Raw genomic sequence first — 17,019 nt, 5'->3', positions numbered from 1 at the left:
TTGATTTGAAGCTTTGCATCAGGTCTTTAACACAGCTACAGTTGGCAAACTGAAGAGAAACCTATTTCTGACTACCACATACATTTGCCAATTAAATCCAGCTTTTGAGTACCATCAACCTCGTTAGAAGCATAAAAGCAAGGTAAGGACAAGAAAAAATAAATAATTAATATGCAACAGAAGACAAGATCACCAAAAAGAAGCCAATTAAGGAGCACACTAAGACCAAGTGGAGAACAGTGTATGAGAGTAGAAAAGTGGCTGTGATCATTTAATTAAATGTTAACCAAATGACAGTCATTCTACTAAGTTTTAGCAACACACCTGTTGCATCTCTGTTTCCACATCTGCCTGGGTTACTAACTGAAGAAGCTCATCTTCATGAAGACGAACTTGTGTTTCAAAGCGGGCATCTTTCTCTCGGACCACCTGCTGCATGGAACTCAACTAAAGACACACACCAAAGAAACTATACACGTTACACTCCCCGAATATTGCACAAACAAAACTCACACACTATTCTCCAAAGATGGACACTGAGAACTGATAGGCAATATATTTTAATTAAATTTTTAATGTCAAGGATGAGAATGTTGGAAGAGAGATAGGCCTGACGGTAACTTCCAAATGTAAGAGAAATCCTATTATCAAACTCAGAAATCAGCCCAAATATAAATTTTGATTAAAATTATATTTGCATGATTACTAGAAATGTTTAAATATACAAGAGATATATTTTTAAAAGTTCTGCAGAGATTAGAATATTAAACCTACAAAGTGAAATTAGATTTCTGTTAAGTCCTAGGCACATTAATAGCACATCCAGGGTCTAAAACTTTCAGTGAAATTGCTATGCCCTATAAAGTCAAACTTCGAATTAATAGATCTTTTATTCAAAATTCTCTACAGCTGGAATAAATTCCACTTGATCATGGTGAATGATTTTTATTAATGTATTGTTGGCTTCGTTTTGCTAGTATTTTACTGAGAATTTCTGCATCCATATTCATCAGGGATATTGGCTAGTCTTATCTTCAAAGAACTGCTTCTACCAAAGAACCTGGTATATTTTCAAACCCATACCATCTCCCCAAACAGCTATTTTCAGTTGTCATTACTTGTGGGCTTCTAGATTACCCTCACTTATATCTGGCTCTTAATGGAGTAAAATGGAAATAAATTGACTGTGAGCTGTTTAGTATCATTGTGAACGCCTGCTTATTTATTTCCTTAAGATCTATAGCTGAGCATGCTGACCTGGTCGTAGCTTGCCCATTTTGTACTGGTCCTTCAACTATTGCTAATTTCTCAATTTTTAACACCTTGAATTGACCTTGGCTCTCCTTCTAGGTAGTAAAAAAATCATCACAATTTTTTTGATTATCTGAATTCTGACATTACTATGCATTTGGAATCCTGTGTTACAAGTTTACAGGCACTGGCATCCTTCATTAGCCAAATGCATCTACACATCCTTTCCCGTAAATGTACCAATATTATTTTTTTTCTCTGTGATTTTGCTCAGACTGTTTCCCACAAATGGAATACTTCCAACCATCTTGTTGAGATTATTACCTATCCATCACAGCTTTGCCTAAGTCCTAATTTTTCCATGTACCTTCCTGGATGTCACACTCATGGTAACCTCTTTCACCTTTCAAAATACTTTCCATTTGTGTTGATGCTTATATTCACATATTCTGAATGGCTTGCATTATGATGAATCTGTTAATATATTTATATTCTTGGCTTTCCATGTTTTAAGCTACTCGGTAAAAATCTTATTTTGTATTTCTCCATCATACATTGTATATAGTGCTTGTACATAAAAAGGACACAATAAAAGCTAATAGGTAAAAGTAAGGATGTCAAGATATATAATTTTAACTGTATACAGAGCAGCAGGCCATCCATGAGCAGAAAACATCATTAATACCATAAGTTACCAAAAAATGAAGCACTCAATGGGAAAGATTCGCTATCATGCAAAGATACATCAGGGGAAAAAAGTTTCGTGAGTCAAAAGCATCCTCAAAGGAAAAATACAGAGGTGGATAGTCAAACTGGAAATTTAGAAAAATAATAAGACAGAAGGAGTTGAGAATGCCAGGCCAAACAGTCCGGTCCTGGTGTCAGAAATAGATAGGAGGGATATTACATTCTAGTGCCATTTATATTGAATCATGTAACTTATACCACTTTCTCATTATATACCCACCAAGTAGTCTTCTGATTATAATTTAACTTCCTATTAAGGTTTTACTATAGGGAATGAATGGACCTAATCACTTGTATTTCTTTTGGTTTATGTATCAGTCTCTTTCAAACAACACTGAGTCCACTCCTAAGAAACTGAATTTCTGTGTGCTATTAAAACCAAATTTCAGGCTTGTAGAACTAAGAAACAGCCATAAAATAGGTTATGGCAAATTCATCAAGGTAAATAACACTTCTAATTTCTTCTACTACTATACCCTTCTAATTTCTACTATAACATTCTAGCTACTATACTTTTATATACTAAGGTTTTAAAAAATGACTGTCTGAATTGGCTTGTCACCATTAGACTTTCATGATTCTTTATTCTAATGCTTATGAGGTACCCTCCAACCTACCTGAGCAGCTTGCTCTGCCTGTGTCTGGCTGAGCTGGGCTTTCAGAGTGCTAATGAGTTCCTCCTTCTCTTGGAGCTGTTGCTTCATTGTTAAAAATTCTTCCATCTCTGTTGAACTCTTATCAAACTGAAGGCATAGAAGGAAAAAACTATTTATTTAAACAAAAGAATTAACACTATTAATTCTCTGACTTCCCTTTCTCAGTTGCCCAAAATACCTATCAATATCCTTCTAATTTGCACCTAACACAAAAGGGAACTGCATGCATTGGGGTTTTTAAAAAGTAACTATCAGAATTATTTGTCAGAGAAAGACAGAAGCAATAGCAGCACTTTTTCAACTTCTCTGAATCCTCACATAGAAACAGTCAGTACAACTAAATAGTAAAACCAAAAACCCATGGACAATATTTATAATAAAATTAGGAAGGTGGTCCCCAAAAGCCCAAAATACAAGCAGGTGGAACAAACCACCAAAAGGCAAAAGACCTGCATGGTATTAGGGTCTATGAAAGAGGAAGCAGGCAGCAACAGAGCAACATTAATGGCCTTAAGAACAGGAAAACCCCCAAACAGCCAACAAGTTCTTACTGGAAAGCACAGCTGGCCAATCTTAGAACAGCAGCTTAAATTGGCAGGGCTTCCCCATTCTCCAATATCAGCTAAATGCAAGGGGTCCACAGTAAAAAGGACTAAAAGGCTAGAACAACTTAGCTCCTCTGAATTCTCAAAACTGACTCATCAGGCCTGTCTTCTAAGACATGGACCAGAAATAAGAAGAAACCTCTATACACAACTAATGAATCATCGAGCCTTACATCGGAAACCGGGGATGTACTGTATGGTGACTAACATAATATAATAAAAAATCATTAAAAAAAAAAAAAGAAACCTCTAGGAGTGAAATAAAAATTATGCAGAACAGAGATAAGAGAAACAGAAGAAAAAGGTCTGTACACATGCTGTTTAATTCATTATCAACTAGCCACATATGGATCCAGAGGGCTTGAAATATGCCTAATGCAAATGAGGAGTTTAATTATTAATATTATTTAATTTTAATTAATTGAACTACAAATTATCTTCCCATTAAATACAACTATATTTCACTTTATTGCAAAATGTCAAATACTCCTAAATTGTTATACAAGTAACAAGTGTGCATGCTGTTCCTAGTATTACAATAAACACACTGCCTACGTAGTCAGTGTCAGTGGATTCATTCCGTTTGAATGTTTTTTCCTACACATTCATGTAACATTGTAATGTATTTATTTGAATACTTTATGCAGATAGCATGAGTCACAATTGATACTTATGTAGATCATTAAAAAATGACGTTTCAGCCCTTGGTTCAGTTATTGGAAAGCTTTTAAATATGTCTGGAACAATCTGAGTATATGAATCTATTTTCTCAACTGGAAATTTTATGAAATCTAAACAAAGAAGAAGTATTTCCAATGAGAATTTAATAATCCAAATTAATGTAAAAATACACACCAAATTGCAGGCAGTGCAAAAAAAAAGTAAAATAACACAAAAATAATTAATCTCAAAAGTATATTTTGAATATATTGAATTACATGAAATATATTGTTAAAATTAATTTTACCTGTTTCTGCTACAAATTTTTAAACTATATATGTGGCCTACATTATATTACTATTGGACAATGTTGGTATAGGCCAAAGTGAAGGGCAGGAGGAAGAAAACCAGGAAATCTCTGAAATCCAGCTGCCAGATCTTTGGACACAATGCAAAAAAAAAAAAAAAACAACAGAAGAGAGAGGTCTGTTAAGTAAAGAAAAGTTTTCCTAAACCAAGCCTCCTTCCAAAAGTTTAGAAAAATAAATTGCCCATGAAAATAAGGAATAATATATGTATTATATTTATACAATATAATTTATATATTGTATAATTAAATTTTATGATTTATACAATTATAGTTAATTGTATGAATTACTATATAATTTATAGTAAATTTCATACAAAGTTACTATAAAAAAAAGCTAAGAAGCAGAACAACATACTTAAAGGTGATAATAACAGACCAGAGGCATTTTCAAAAAACAAATCAAAACTGTAATCTATCTCAAAAGGTGTTTAAAAATTAAGAAAATTATACAAGACACAGAAAAACAGCATAATCAGAATCAGAAAAATCAGAAATGAGTTGGCTAAAATTAGGAAAAATTTGATCTATAAGAAAAAATTTCAGAAAAAGAAGTCTAAACAAGAAGGAACACAAATAAACACAAAACAGAATGCCATAAGTGAAGGACAAAAAAGAAGAAACCTTAAAATGAAGAAAGAAATAAAAAGTAACTGAAAGTAAGTGACAAATATTAAAGATAATCAATCAAAGAAGGAACATACAGAAGTCCCTAGAGAAGAAAACAGACCAAATACCACAAGCTATATAATTCAAGAAAAACTCTTCTGAAATAAAAATATGTGAAGCCATATATTAAAAGAGTATATTGGGTATCCACAAATATCAACCAAGAATGGCAAACACCAATTACTAGACTTAGGCAGGAAGAAAGGGAAGTTGGTGAGAGAAGGAAAGGGAAGAAGAAAGTAAATTGATACATACTTAGATAAGCATCTGTTGGCCATCTAGAAAAATGTATTTGTCATATAATAATTCATTAGGCCTTAGTGATTCATCAACCTAATGACTATGAGGTGACTTAACACCCCTACCTGTGTAGTTTGCTCTAACTGTGTCTGGGAAAGTTGGGCTTGCAAACAGCTTATTAGTTCCTCCTTCTCCTGGAGTTTATGTTTTATCTTTTCTATTTCCGTTTCTTCCTCTGTAGAACTCTTATCATGCTGAAAATGAAGGAGATAAATCATTTACTTAAAAGAACTATAATTAATACATATTTGATCTTTTGCTCTAACTTGCCCTATATAACCATCTGATTATGGTTTTATAAATGGGAGCACGAAATAACACCTGACCTAAGAACCAGGAAGGAATTTTAAGAGTTTTCCCATTTTAGTATTGCCAAGTAGCTCCTATTAGATTCATCCTCCCTCAGATAACAGCTATCAACTCTGAACAAGACAGAAAAATAGCTACTAGACAATGCTAGAGGGAAATCAAAAGCAGGAAGATACTAGAAGGGAGTCAATACTTGGAAGAAATGATACCAAGTTTCCCTTTATCATGGTTTTTAGTCTGAGGACAAAACCAGTCGGCACCACACGGGAATAAAACTGAAAAGAAAACTTAGTCCCAATGCCTTGAAGAACCAGAGGACAGAATTCAGGAAAGCACAGGAGCTGTTAAGTGAGGAGCAAAACATCATACAAGACCCAGTAAGAGGAAATCCAAATCTTTCCAGTCTATTTTTTTTCCCCAAAAGCTCTTCCTTAGACTGAACCAGATGCTTCCTCCCTACTGAATTCACCACCCTCAAATGAACCAAGTCTGCTTATTAGAACTATACAAAATAATTTTTTACTTTCTTCTACATAAGAGTTGGTCAAGCATCTGAAGATTGCCCTCATCTACACTTTTCAGAGGATATGTAGCTCTGTAATGGGTATATAAGAGTATAAAGCTGCTACGACTAATTGCTCAGAGAAATCATTTAATTCGACCCTCTTATTTAACAGAGAGAGGAAATTAAGCTCTAAGTGCTGATTTGTTTAAGGTCTCAGGCCTTAAAAAAAGCAGAGTATAAAATAGATAATTTAAGAGGAGGAGGGAAAATGGTAAAGAGTAGAGGACCCTCGTTTCATCTGGTCTCTTGACTTCAGCTAGATATCTATCAAATCATTCTGAATATCTGTGAATTCAACCTGAGATCTAAGAAAAGAACTGCTGCAGTTCTACAAATAGAATATCTACCACTTTCTGCAAGGTAGCAGGTGTGGAGAAGTGAATCGGGATATATCAGAAGATAAACCAAGGGAGAGGGAGCCACAGGAAGCCAGCTACTGGCAAGTGATATAGCAGCAGAGTGCAAAATCGGAACTTTTAGAAGTCTGCTCCTGTGAGGGAAGTCCCTGCCTGAAAGGTGTTCAGGTGACAAAGTGGGACAAAATCTTAGATAGGACAGTGCGGCCTCAGGATCCTAGGATCACTGAAAGAACGTGGGTGCCTGAGTGCAGCAGAGTTCCCAAGCATTGGCGGAGGGAAGCTGGCTACAATTAGTGAGCCCCAGAGTGGCCTCTCAGCAAGGTGTTGCCATAAACTGAACCGTGGCTCTCCAAGCAGGGGTGCAGCAAGCAGCAAAACTGCTGCAAGACCCTGCTTCGTCCCCAGGGAGGAGCAGCGCGGGTGCACCCATAATGGGGCAACCGCTTGTGGAGCAAGAGCCCAGAAAGCAGCCAGCCCAGTGAGACCACCACCCGCTCCCCAGGTCGGACTGGTGCACAGGTGCACCACAGGAATCTGTGCAGTTTGGCGCACACAAGAGGGACTGACTGCATTTCCATGAGGGTGCACTGAAGAGTGGGGTCCCCGATCTTCAACTCTGGGGCTGGAGATCCAGGTGCCACCATTTTTTTTTTTTTCACCCTCTAAAGCAGCACGAAAAGCCTTCAGGGAGCAAAAGCCACATAAAGCAACCCAAAGCAGCTTACACTGAGCCTGGCCCCATGGCAAAGGGTGGTGCAACTCTACCCATGCAAAGACACCTGAGAATCAGTGTGAAAGGCCCATCCCCTAGAGGACCAGCAGGAACAACAGGGTAAAACCAAGTTTACGGATCACACAGAACTGAAAAACTCCTGCACTAGGGGAAAACGGTATATAAAATTCAAGGTTTTTTTCTTTAGTCTTTCAGTTTAAAATTTTCTTTTTCTTTTTTTCCTTTTCAACTAGCTTACTTTAATAACTCTCTTTAAATCGTTTTTTAATTTTCATTTTTACATTTACATTTTATAGATATATTCATTTTTTACTTCCTTTTACTATTTTCAATTTTATTTTAGTATATATATGTTTTTCTTTATTTACAATTTTGGGATCAAGTGACTTCCAACAAACAGACCAAAATACAACCAGAACCACATGTGTCACCCTGTTCTGTCTACCTGTTTGATTATATTCTCTCTCCCCCCCCCCTTTTTTTTTTTTGGTTTCTGATCTCTCCCAATTACCTAGTGTATATTTCACTGGGGTCATGGTAGATATTTTTATTTTTTATTTCTTTTTTGTTTTCTCATTCATCTATTCTTCTCTGGACAAAAGGACCAGAAGGAAAAATTGCCAGAAAAAAAGAACAAAAGGCAGTAATCACTGACAGAAGCTTGATAAATATGGATATTGGTTAGATGTCAGAGCTAGAATTCAGAACAACGATTATAAAGATACCAGCTGGGCTTGAAAAAAGCATAGAAGACACTAGAGAATCCCTTTCTGGAGAAATAAAAGAACTAAGATCTAATCGGGTTGAAATAAAAAATGGTATTGATGAGATACAACCAACAATGGAGGCTCTTACTGCAGGGATAAATGAGGCAGAAGAGAGAATAAGTGATACAGAAGATAAAATTATGGAGAATAAAGAAACCAAGCAAAAGTGAGATAAACAATTACTGGACCATGAGGGGAGGATTCGAGAGATCAGCAATACCATAAAGCGAAACAATATTAGAATTATTGGGATTCTAGAGGAAGAAGAAAGAGAAAGAGGGGCAGAAGGTACACTGAAGCAAATTATAGCAGAGAACTTCCCTAATCTGGGGAAACAAGCAGGCATCCAAGTCCAGGAGGCACAGAGAACCCCCCTCAAAATCAGGAAAAATAGGTTAACACTCTGAATATAATAGTGAAACTTGCAAATCTCAGAGACAAAGAGAAAATCCTGAAAGCAGCTTGGGAAAAGAGGTACCTACAAGGGTAGAAACATTAGACTGGCTGCAGACCTATCCATAGAGACCTGGCAGGCCGGAAAGAACTGGCACGATACATTTAGGGTGCTAAATGGGAAAAATATGCAGCCAAGAATACTTTATCCAGGTAGGATGTCATTCAAAATAGAAGGAGAGATAAAAAGCTTCCAGGACATGGGGCTCCTGGGTGGCACAGCGGTTAAGCATCTGCCTTTGGCTCAGGGCGTGATCCCAGCGTTATGGGATCGAGCCCCACATCAGGCTCCTCCTCTATGAGCCTGCTTCTTCCTCTCCCACTCCCCCTGCTTGTGTTCCCTCTCTCGCTGGCTGTCTCTATCTCTGTCAAATAAATAAGTAAAATCTTAAAAAAAAAAAAAAAAAAAAAAAGCTTCCAGGACAAACAGAAACTAAAAGAATTTGTGATCACCAAACCAGCCCTACAAGAAATATTAAAGGGATCCTTTACGTGAAGAAAGCCCAAAAGTAACACAAACAAGAAAGGAACAGAGACAATATACAGAAACAGTGACTTTACAGGTAATACAATGGCACTAAATTCATCTTTCAAAGGTCACTCTGAATGTAAATGTAAACAGACCAATCAAAAGACACACAGTATCAGATTGGATAAAAAAGCAAGACCCATCCATATGCTATCTGTAAGAGACTCATTTTAGACCCAAAGACACCTCCAGGTTTAAAGTGAGGGGGTAGAAAACCATTTATCATGCTAATGGACATCAAAAGAAAGCTGGGATGGCAATCCTTATATCAGACAAATTAGATTTTAAACCAAAGACTGTAATAATTAGAGATGAGGAAGGACGCTCATCAAAATAAAGGGACTATCCAAAAAGAAGATCTAACAATTGTAAATATTTATGCCCCTAACATGGGAATAGCCAATTATATAAGCTATATTAATAACAAAACTGAAGAAACAAATTGATAATAATACAATAATAGTAGGGGCCTTTAACACCACACTCACTGCAATGGACAGATCATCTAAGCAGAAGATCAACAAGGAAACAAGAGCACTGAATGACACACTGGACCAGATAGACTTCACAGATATATATTCAGAGCATTTCATCCTAAAGCAGCAGAATAGACATTCTTCTCAAGTGCACATGGAACGTCCTCCAGAATAGATCATATACTGGTCACAAATAAGATATCAACTGGTACCAAAAGATTGGGATCATTCCCTGCATATTTTCAGACCACAATGCTCTGAAACTGGAACTCAATCACAAGAGAAAATTTGGAAAGAACTCAAATACGTGGAGGCTAAAGAGCATCCTACTAAAGAATGAATGGGTCAACCAGGAAATTAAAGAATTTTAAAAAATTTATGGAAACAAATGAAAATGAAACCACAACTATTAAAAAAACTATTAAAAGAAAAAATTCTTTCCCAAGAAACAAGAAGGGTCTCAAATACACAACCTAACTGTACACCTAAAGAAGCTGGAGAAAGAACAGCAAATAAAGCCTAAACCCAGCAGGAGAATGGAAATAAGGAAGATCAGAGTAGAAATAAATGATATAGAAACCAAAAATACAATAGAACAGGTCAACAAGACTAGGAGCTGGTTCTTCAAATTAGTAAGACTGATAAACCCCAGGCCAGACTTACCAAAAAGAAAAGAGAAAGGACTCAAATAAATAAAATCATGAATGAAAGAGGAGAAATCACAACCAACACCAGAGAAATACAAACAACTATTAAGAACATATTATGAGCAACTACATGCCAACAAATCAGGCAATCTGGAAGAAATGGATGCATTCCTAGAAACATATAAACTACCCAAGCTGAAACAGGAAGAAACAGAAAATCTGAACAGACCCATAACCAGAAAGGAAACTGAAGCAGTAATCAAAAATTTCCCAACAAACAAGAGTCCAGGGCCAGATGGCTTCCCAGGGGAATTCTACCAAAGATATAAAGAAAGACAAATACCTATTCTTCTGAAGCTGTTTCAAAAAATAGAAATGGAAGGAAAACCTCAAACTCCTTCTATGAGGCCAGCATGACCTTGATCCCAAAACCAAACAAAGACCCCACCAAAAGGGAGAATTACAAGACCAATAATCCTGATGAAGATGGATGCAAAAATTCTCAGCAAAATACTAGCCAATAGGATCCAACAGTACATTAAAAGGATTATTCACCATGACCAAGTGGGATTTATTTCTGGGCTGCAAGCATGGTTCAACATCCACAAATCAATGTGATACGCTACATAAATAAACAAAAGGACAAGAACCATATGATCTTCTCAATAGATGCAGAAAAAGCATTTGAGAAAGTACAGCATCCTTTCTTGATTAAAATGCTTCACAATGTAGGGACAGAGGGAACATACCTCAATATCATAAAAACCATATATGAAAAGCCCACAGTGAATATCATTCTCAATGGAGAAAAACTGACAGCTTTTCCCCTAAGGTCAGGAACACAGCAGAGATGTCCACTATCACCACTGCTGTTCAACACAGTCCTAGAAGTCCTAGCCTCAGCAATCAGACAACAAGAAGGAATAAAAGGCATCCAAATTGGCAAGGAAGTCATCAAACTCTCACTCTTTGCAGATGACCTGATACTCCATGTAGAAAACCCAAAAGACTCCACCCCAAAATTGCTACAACTCATACAAGAATTAAGCAAAGTGGCAGGATATAAAATTAATGCACAGAAATCAGTTGCATTTTATACACTAACAATGAGACAAAAGAAACAGAAATTAAGGAATCAATCCCATTTACAATTGTACCCCAAACAATAAGATACTTAGAAATAAACCTAACCAAAGAGGTAAAGCATCTGTATGCTAAAAACTATAGAATACTTATGAAAGAAATTGAGGAAGACACAAAGAAATGGAAAAACATTCCATGCTCACGGATTGGAAGAATAAATATTGTTAAAATATCTATGCTACACAGAGCAATCTACAAATTCAATGCAATCCTTATCAAAATACCATTGACATTTTTCATAGAGCTGGAACAAATAATCCTAAAATTTGTATGGAACCAGAAAAGACCCCAAATAGCCAGCGGAATGCTGAAAAAGAAAACCAAACCTGGTGGCATCACAATGTCAGACTTCAAGTTAAATTACAAAGCTGTAATCATCGAGACAGTTGGTACTGCCACGAAAACAGACACATAGATCAATGGGACAGAATGAAGAACCCAGAAATGGACCTTCAACTCTACAGTCAACTAATCTTCGACAAAGCAGGGAAGAATAGTCAATGGAAAAAGGACTGTTTCTTGAATAAATAGTGTTGGGAAAATTGGACAGCCACATGCAAAAGAATGAAACTGGACCATTTTCTTACACCATACACAAAATGGATGAAAGACCTAAATGCGAGACAGGAATCCATCAAAATCCTAGAGAACACAGGCAGCAACCTCTTCAACCTCAGCTGCAGCAACTTCTTGCTAAACATGGCTCCAAAGGCAAGGGGAACTAAAGCAAAAATGAACTACCGGACTTCATCAAGATAAAAAGCTTCTGCACAGCAAAGGAAACAGTCAACAAAACTAAAAGGCAACCTAGAAATGGAAGAAAATATCTGCAAATGACATATGAGATAAAGGGCTAATATCCAAGATTTATAGGGAACTTACCAAACTCGACACCCAAAAAACAAATAATCCAGTCAAGATATGGAAAGAAGACATGAACAGACATTTCTCCAAAGAGGACATACAAATGGCTAATAGACACTTGAAAAAATGCTCCACATCACTCAGCATCAGGGAAATACAAATCAAAACCACAATGAGATACCACCTCACATGGGTCAGAATGGCTAAAATTAACAAGTCAGGAAACAACAAATGTTGGCAAGGATGTGGAGAAAGGGGAATCCTCTTACACTGTTGGTGGGAATGCAGGTTGGTACAGTCACTCTGGAAAATAGTATGGAGTTTCCTCAAGAAGTTAAAAATAGAGCTACCCTACAACCCAGCAATTGCACTACTAGGTATTTACCCCAAAGATACAAATGTAATGATCTGAAGGGGCATATGCACCCCAATGTTTTATAGCAACAATGTCCACAATAGCAAAACTATGGAAGGAGAGAAGATGTAAATCAACAGATGAATGAATAAAGGATATGGTATACATATACAATGGAATATAATGGAATATTACTCAGCCATCAGAAAAGATGGATGGAACTTGGGGGGGGGTATTATGCTGAGTGAAATAAGTCAATTAGAGAAAGAGAATTATCAAATGATTTCACTCATGTGGAATATAAGAAACAGCGCAGAGGATCATAGAGGAAGGGAGGGAAAACTGAATGGGAAGTTATCAGAGAGGGAGACAAACCATGAAAGACTCTTAACTACAAGAAACAAACCGAGGGTTGCTGGAGGGGAGGTGGGTGGGGAGATGAGTTAATTGGGTGATGGTTATTAAAGAGGGCATGTGATGTGATGAGCACTGGGTGTTATAAGCAACAAATGAATTACTGAACTCTATATCTGAAACTAATGACATACTATATGTTGGCTAACTGAATTTAAATTTAAAAAGAGATAAAATAAAATAAAATAGATAATTTAAAAATCATAGTAGGGGGAAAGGTAGAAGAAACAAAGCAACATGGGGAGAGACAGGCTGGTACCACAGCTACAAGAAGAATTACCAGAGGAAAAACCAAGAAGTAAGATAAGAATCAAGATGAACAAGTTATTTGAGAAGAATGAGAAAACCTTCTAAAATAAGCTTTGAGAAGTTAAATAAAGTTATTAATGCAGGAAAAGTAATGTCTTCTGAGCATTAAGCCCAGAAAGGAAAGACTAATCAAGTTACTAGGAAACTAACTAGTGACCCCACTGTTGTGCCTAGAGAATCAATTACAACCTTATTTCCTAAGAACTTAAAACATTGAGATAAGAATACTAGTGAATGAGCATTAAGGAGGGCATGTGATGTGATGAGCACTGGGTGTTATATGCAGCTGACAAATTATTGAACTCTACATCTGAAACTAATGATGTGCTATATGTAGGCTAACTGAATTTAAATTTTAATAAAAGAATATTAGTGAATCAAAGAGTAAAACAAGGTATAATTTTTTAAAAAATAGATTTCTTATGCACAGTTAAGTCTAGGCCAACTGCAGTGTGCACATGTGATATGCCAGCCTCCATATATTCTATACCAAACTCCAAAAAACTGGAGATTCTTATTCACTAAATGGCTGACTGAATGTGAATATTTGGAATTTAACCATATAGGAAAGTAATGAAAATGAATACTGGGACAATACTCTATTTCTCAGAAGGCCCAACTTTCCTTACTTCTCTAACCCCAACCTTAAATTATTTTGCTGGTTGCAATCATAAACCTAGAAAGCACCCCTTACAGGGAGCCCAAGGCAATCTAGATGATTCAGTTACAACACATGAAACTTTAATCCGCTACTATGTGGGCCATATGATGACACAGGATATTCTGTGTCAAGTCACTGAATTAAAAAATTCAGAACTGGCAGAAACCTTACAGAACATTAGTTTAATCTTCTAACCAAAGATGAAATTCCTCCATAAAGTATGTGCCTCTCCTATCTAAATGCCTCACTGAGGTATTTACTTGTCCTGTTAGCCTTTTTTAATTCTCTGAAAGTCTAGGGTCACATTTCTTTTCTACATTTTCTGGTGGCCTTTGATTCTCTCTGTGTGTGGCCCAGAGCCCAGCTAGACTGCAAGCTCAATAAGAAAGGACAGCATTTAGTGCTGTACTACTTTAGCTTCATAAATTTTTGTGATTAGTGAAGATCTGCTATCATGGGAGGCTTTTCCACTCAGAAAATGTTTGGTCGATCCGTTACCATACCTTGGAGAGTTGCTCCTCTGACTGAGGTTCTGTAGGCAAAACAGTCCCTCCTTGTGCCTTCATTTCTTCTATGTGTTTATTCAAAGAAGTTAATTTGGCCTTAGCATGAAGTTTTAGTTTTTTTATTTTGTTATCAGCAGCTTTTCTTTCTTCCTGTCAGAGAACGACAGTAAATACATAAATGTTTATTTATCACATACCTAGTATATAACAAATGTTATTTTCAATAGGCATCATTTTATAATATTAGGGAAATAAGAATCACACTCTCCAATATCTAAGTGAAAAGAAAAATCTATGTGAATGTTGTAACTGTCTTTTACCAAATGCCTAGCAAGAAAGGAGAAAAACCATGGTACCTGTAGAACTTCATCTTTTTGTTGCAATTGAATGTCCTTCTCTTTAATGATTTCTTTTAGCTCTACCACCAACTGCTCAGCATAAGCCAGGCGCTCCAGAACATCCTCTTGTGCCCTATCGTTAAATTCCATGTCAGATTCTTGGGGTAATGCCTAGTATTTAGACAAAAAGTTGCCAATACATCAGGGAAAAAATATTAGTGTCCAAAAAAGAGTTTCTTCATTCCAACTTCATCTTATCTTTTGCCCGTCTCATTTCCATACTTAGGAAATCTTTCCAACTCTGATCCAATAATAATCATCATAGCCATTAAAATATATTGAGTATTTTGGAAATGTTACGCATTTCACAAATAAAACATTATCTCATTTATGGTATTATCCTAATTTTACCAAAGAGAAAAATAAAAGGAAGCAAAGATAACAAACTATTAAGTGGAAGAGCCCAAAATTTAAATTTAAGAACGTTGAATAAAATTTTCTTAACCACTAGGCAATACTGCTCGTCTTTCAGAAAACTAAAGATCGTCTTTTGATTCCTCATGTAGCTATCAAAAAATATAATATAAACTATAAGAGAACTGTAGATTAATTTACAATAGCAAACATATTTTCAAACCTGAAAGGTGCCCCAGTTCTGCCACTTATTATTCAAACCTTTTCTAGGAAACAGGATATACACCTGAGGAGAAGTTAAAACAATCTGGCACTAAAGAAGGCTCAAAGGACAAATGAGAAAGATCTTTCCAATCTCATCCAGGACTTGATTCCCATCACTGTGGCTCATAGGCTACAAACTTACAGGAGAAGGATCATTTATAAAGTATCAATATTTTTCTTTCTTTTTTTTTTTTTAAGATTTTATTTATTTATTCATTCGACAGAGATAGAGACAGCCCGCGAGAGAGGGAACACAAGCAGGGGGAGTGGGAGAGGAAGAAGCAGGCTCATAGCAGAGGAGCCTGATGTGGGGCTCGATCCCACAACGCCGGGATCACGCCCTGAGCCGAAGGCAGACGCTTAATCGCTGCGCCACCCAGGCACCCCAGTATCAATATTTTCTTAATCCTCTCTTCCACCTAGCAAAATGGAGGCTGCTCAAAACCCTCTATCTTAAAATCTTGCCCTCAAAAAAACACGGAATATATGTGTCATTAGTTTAATCCAGAATAGAGCTACTCACAGGGTCTACGGAAGCCCTCATATTCTGATCAGTGTCATCTCCTGATAATTCATGCAAAACAACATTTGCTAATCCTGACAATCGGCTCAGCATTTCTGCAAGAAAAGAAAACATAACAATCAGTAAAATGGATACAGGCTACTCTTGTACTGGTAACTATATCATCTATAAGTGAAATAAACTGTACAGGTGATATATATTAGACACAGACAATAGCATGATGATGTCTTTAAAAACACATTTGAGTATGTACAATGTAGTCACACAGTGTTCTTTTCAGTGGCAACTGCATTGCACTTTAATAACCACCACTAACATTTTCTTTTCTTTCTCTTTTTTTTTTAAGATTTTATTTATTTATTCGACAGAGATAGAGACAGCCAGCGAGAGAGGGAACACAAGCAGGCGGAGTGGGAGAGGAAGAAGCAGGCTCATAGCAGAAGAGCCTGATATGGGGCTCGATCCCATAACGCCGAGATCACGCCCTGAGCCGAAGGCAGACGCCCAACCGCTGTGCCACCCAGGCGCCCCACCACTAACATTTTCTAAATAAAATACAGATATATAATTGTTTAGAAGCAAATAATATTTTTAAAGTTATCTTTAATACTTTTTCTTTGATCATAACTTCATTTACAAACATGAACTTCTTTTTTTTTTAAATAATCTTTTATTATGTTATGTTAGTCACCATACAGTATATCCTTAGTTTTTGATGTAATGTTCCATGATTATTTGCATATAACACCCACTGCACCATGCAATATGTGCCCTCCTTAATACCCATCACCGGCCTATCCCCATCTCCCACCCCCCTCCCCTCTGAAGCCCTCAGTTTGTTTCCCAGAGTCCACAGTCTCTCATGGTTCATTCCCCCTTCTGTTTACCCCCCCCTTCATTCTTCCCTTCCTTCTCCTACCGATCTTCCTACTTCTTACAAACATGAACTTCTAACATTCTTCCCCCGACAGAATGTTATTCCATCCTACTTTGTCAAATAAACCCATGATACAGCAAATTTTTTCTTTTAATGTGCCCCCATGAGCCCCATTTTTTTCAGGAGGGTTTCCTGATAAACCATGTGGTTTTGCTAAAATTTAAATACAATATTTGTTCAAATGTACAGCATTAAATT

General features: G+C 36.6%; 1 protein-coding gene across 16 annotated transcripts in view; it reads right to left on the bottom strand.

Moving 5' to 3' along the window:
• Positions 1 to 17,019, bottom strand: part of GOLGB1 (golgin B1) — a 96,534-nt gene that overhangs the window by 62,756 nt on the left and 16,759 nt on the right. For 3 of the 16 annotated variants that reach the window (XM_026494470.4, XM_026494508.4, XM_026494499.4), the window contains exons 2-7: positions 15,885 to 15,979; positions 14,702 to 14,854; positions 14,343 to 14,495; positions 5,321 to 5,449; positions 2,616 to 2,741; positions 325 to 447 (exon numbers count right to left, since the gene is read on the bottom strand). In XM_026494470.4, the coding sequence (XP_026350255.2) occupies positions 325 to 447; positions 2,616 to 2,741; positions 5,321 to 5,449; positions 14,343 to 14,495; positions 14,702 to 14,854; positions 15,885 to 15,977 (777 nt within the window). In that variant the 5' untranslated portion in view covers positions 15,978 to 15,979. The remainder of the gene's footprint in view (positions 1 to 324; positions 448 to 2,615; positions 2,742 to 5,320; positions 5,450 to 14,342; positions 14,496 to 14,701; positions 14,855 to 15,884; positions 15,980 to 17,019) is intronic. The other 13 variants (XM_048215212.2, XM_048215218.2, XM_048215215.2 and 10 more) reach the window with 6 other exon arrangements.

Source organism: Ursus arctos, unplaced genomic scaffold, assembly GCF_023065955.2.
Source record: "Ursus arctos isolate Adak ecotype North America unplaced genomic scaffold, UrsArc2.0 scaffold_4, whole genome shotgun sequence".
NCBI classification, from domain to species: domain Eukaryota; kingdom Metazoa; phylum Chordata; class Mammalia; order Carnivora; family Ursidae; genus Ursus; species Ursus arctos.
Note: the sequence above shows the minus strand (reverse complement) of the source record. Positions and strands in the feature narration are given on the sequence as shown.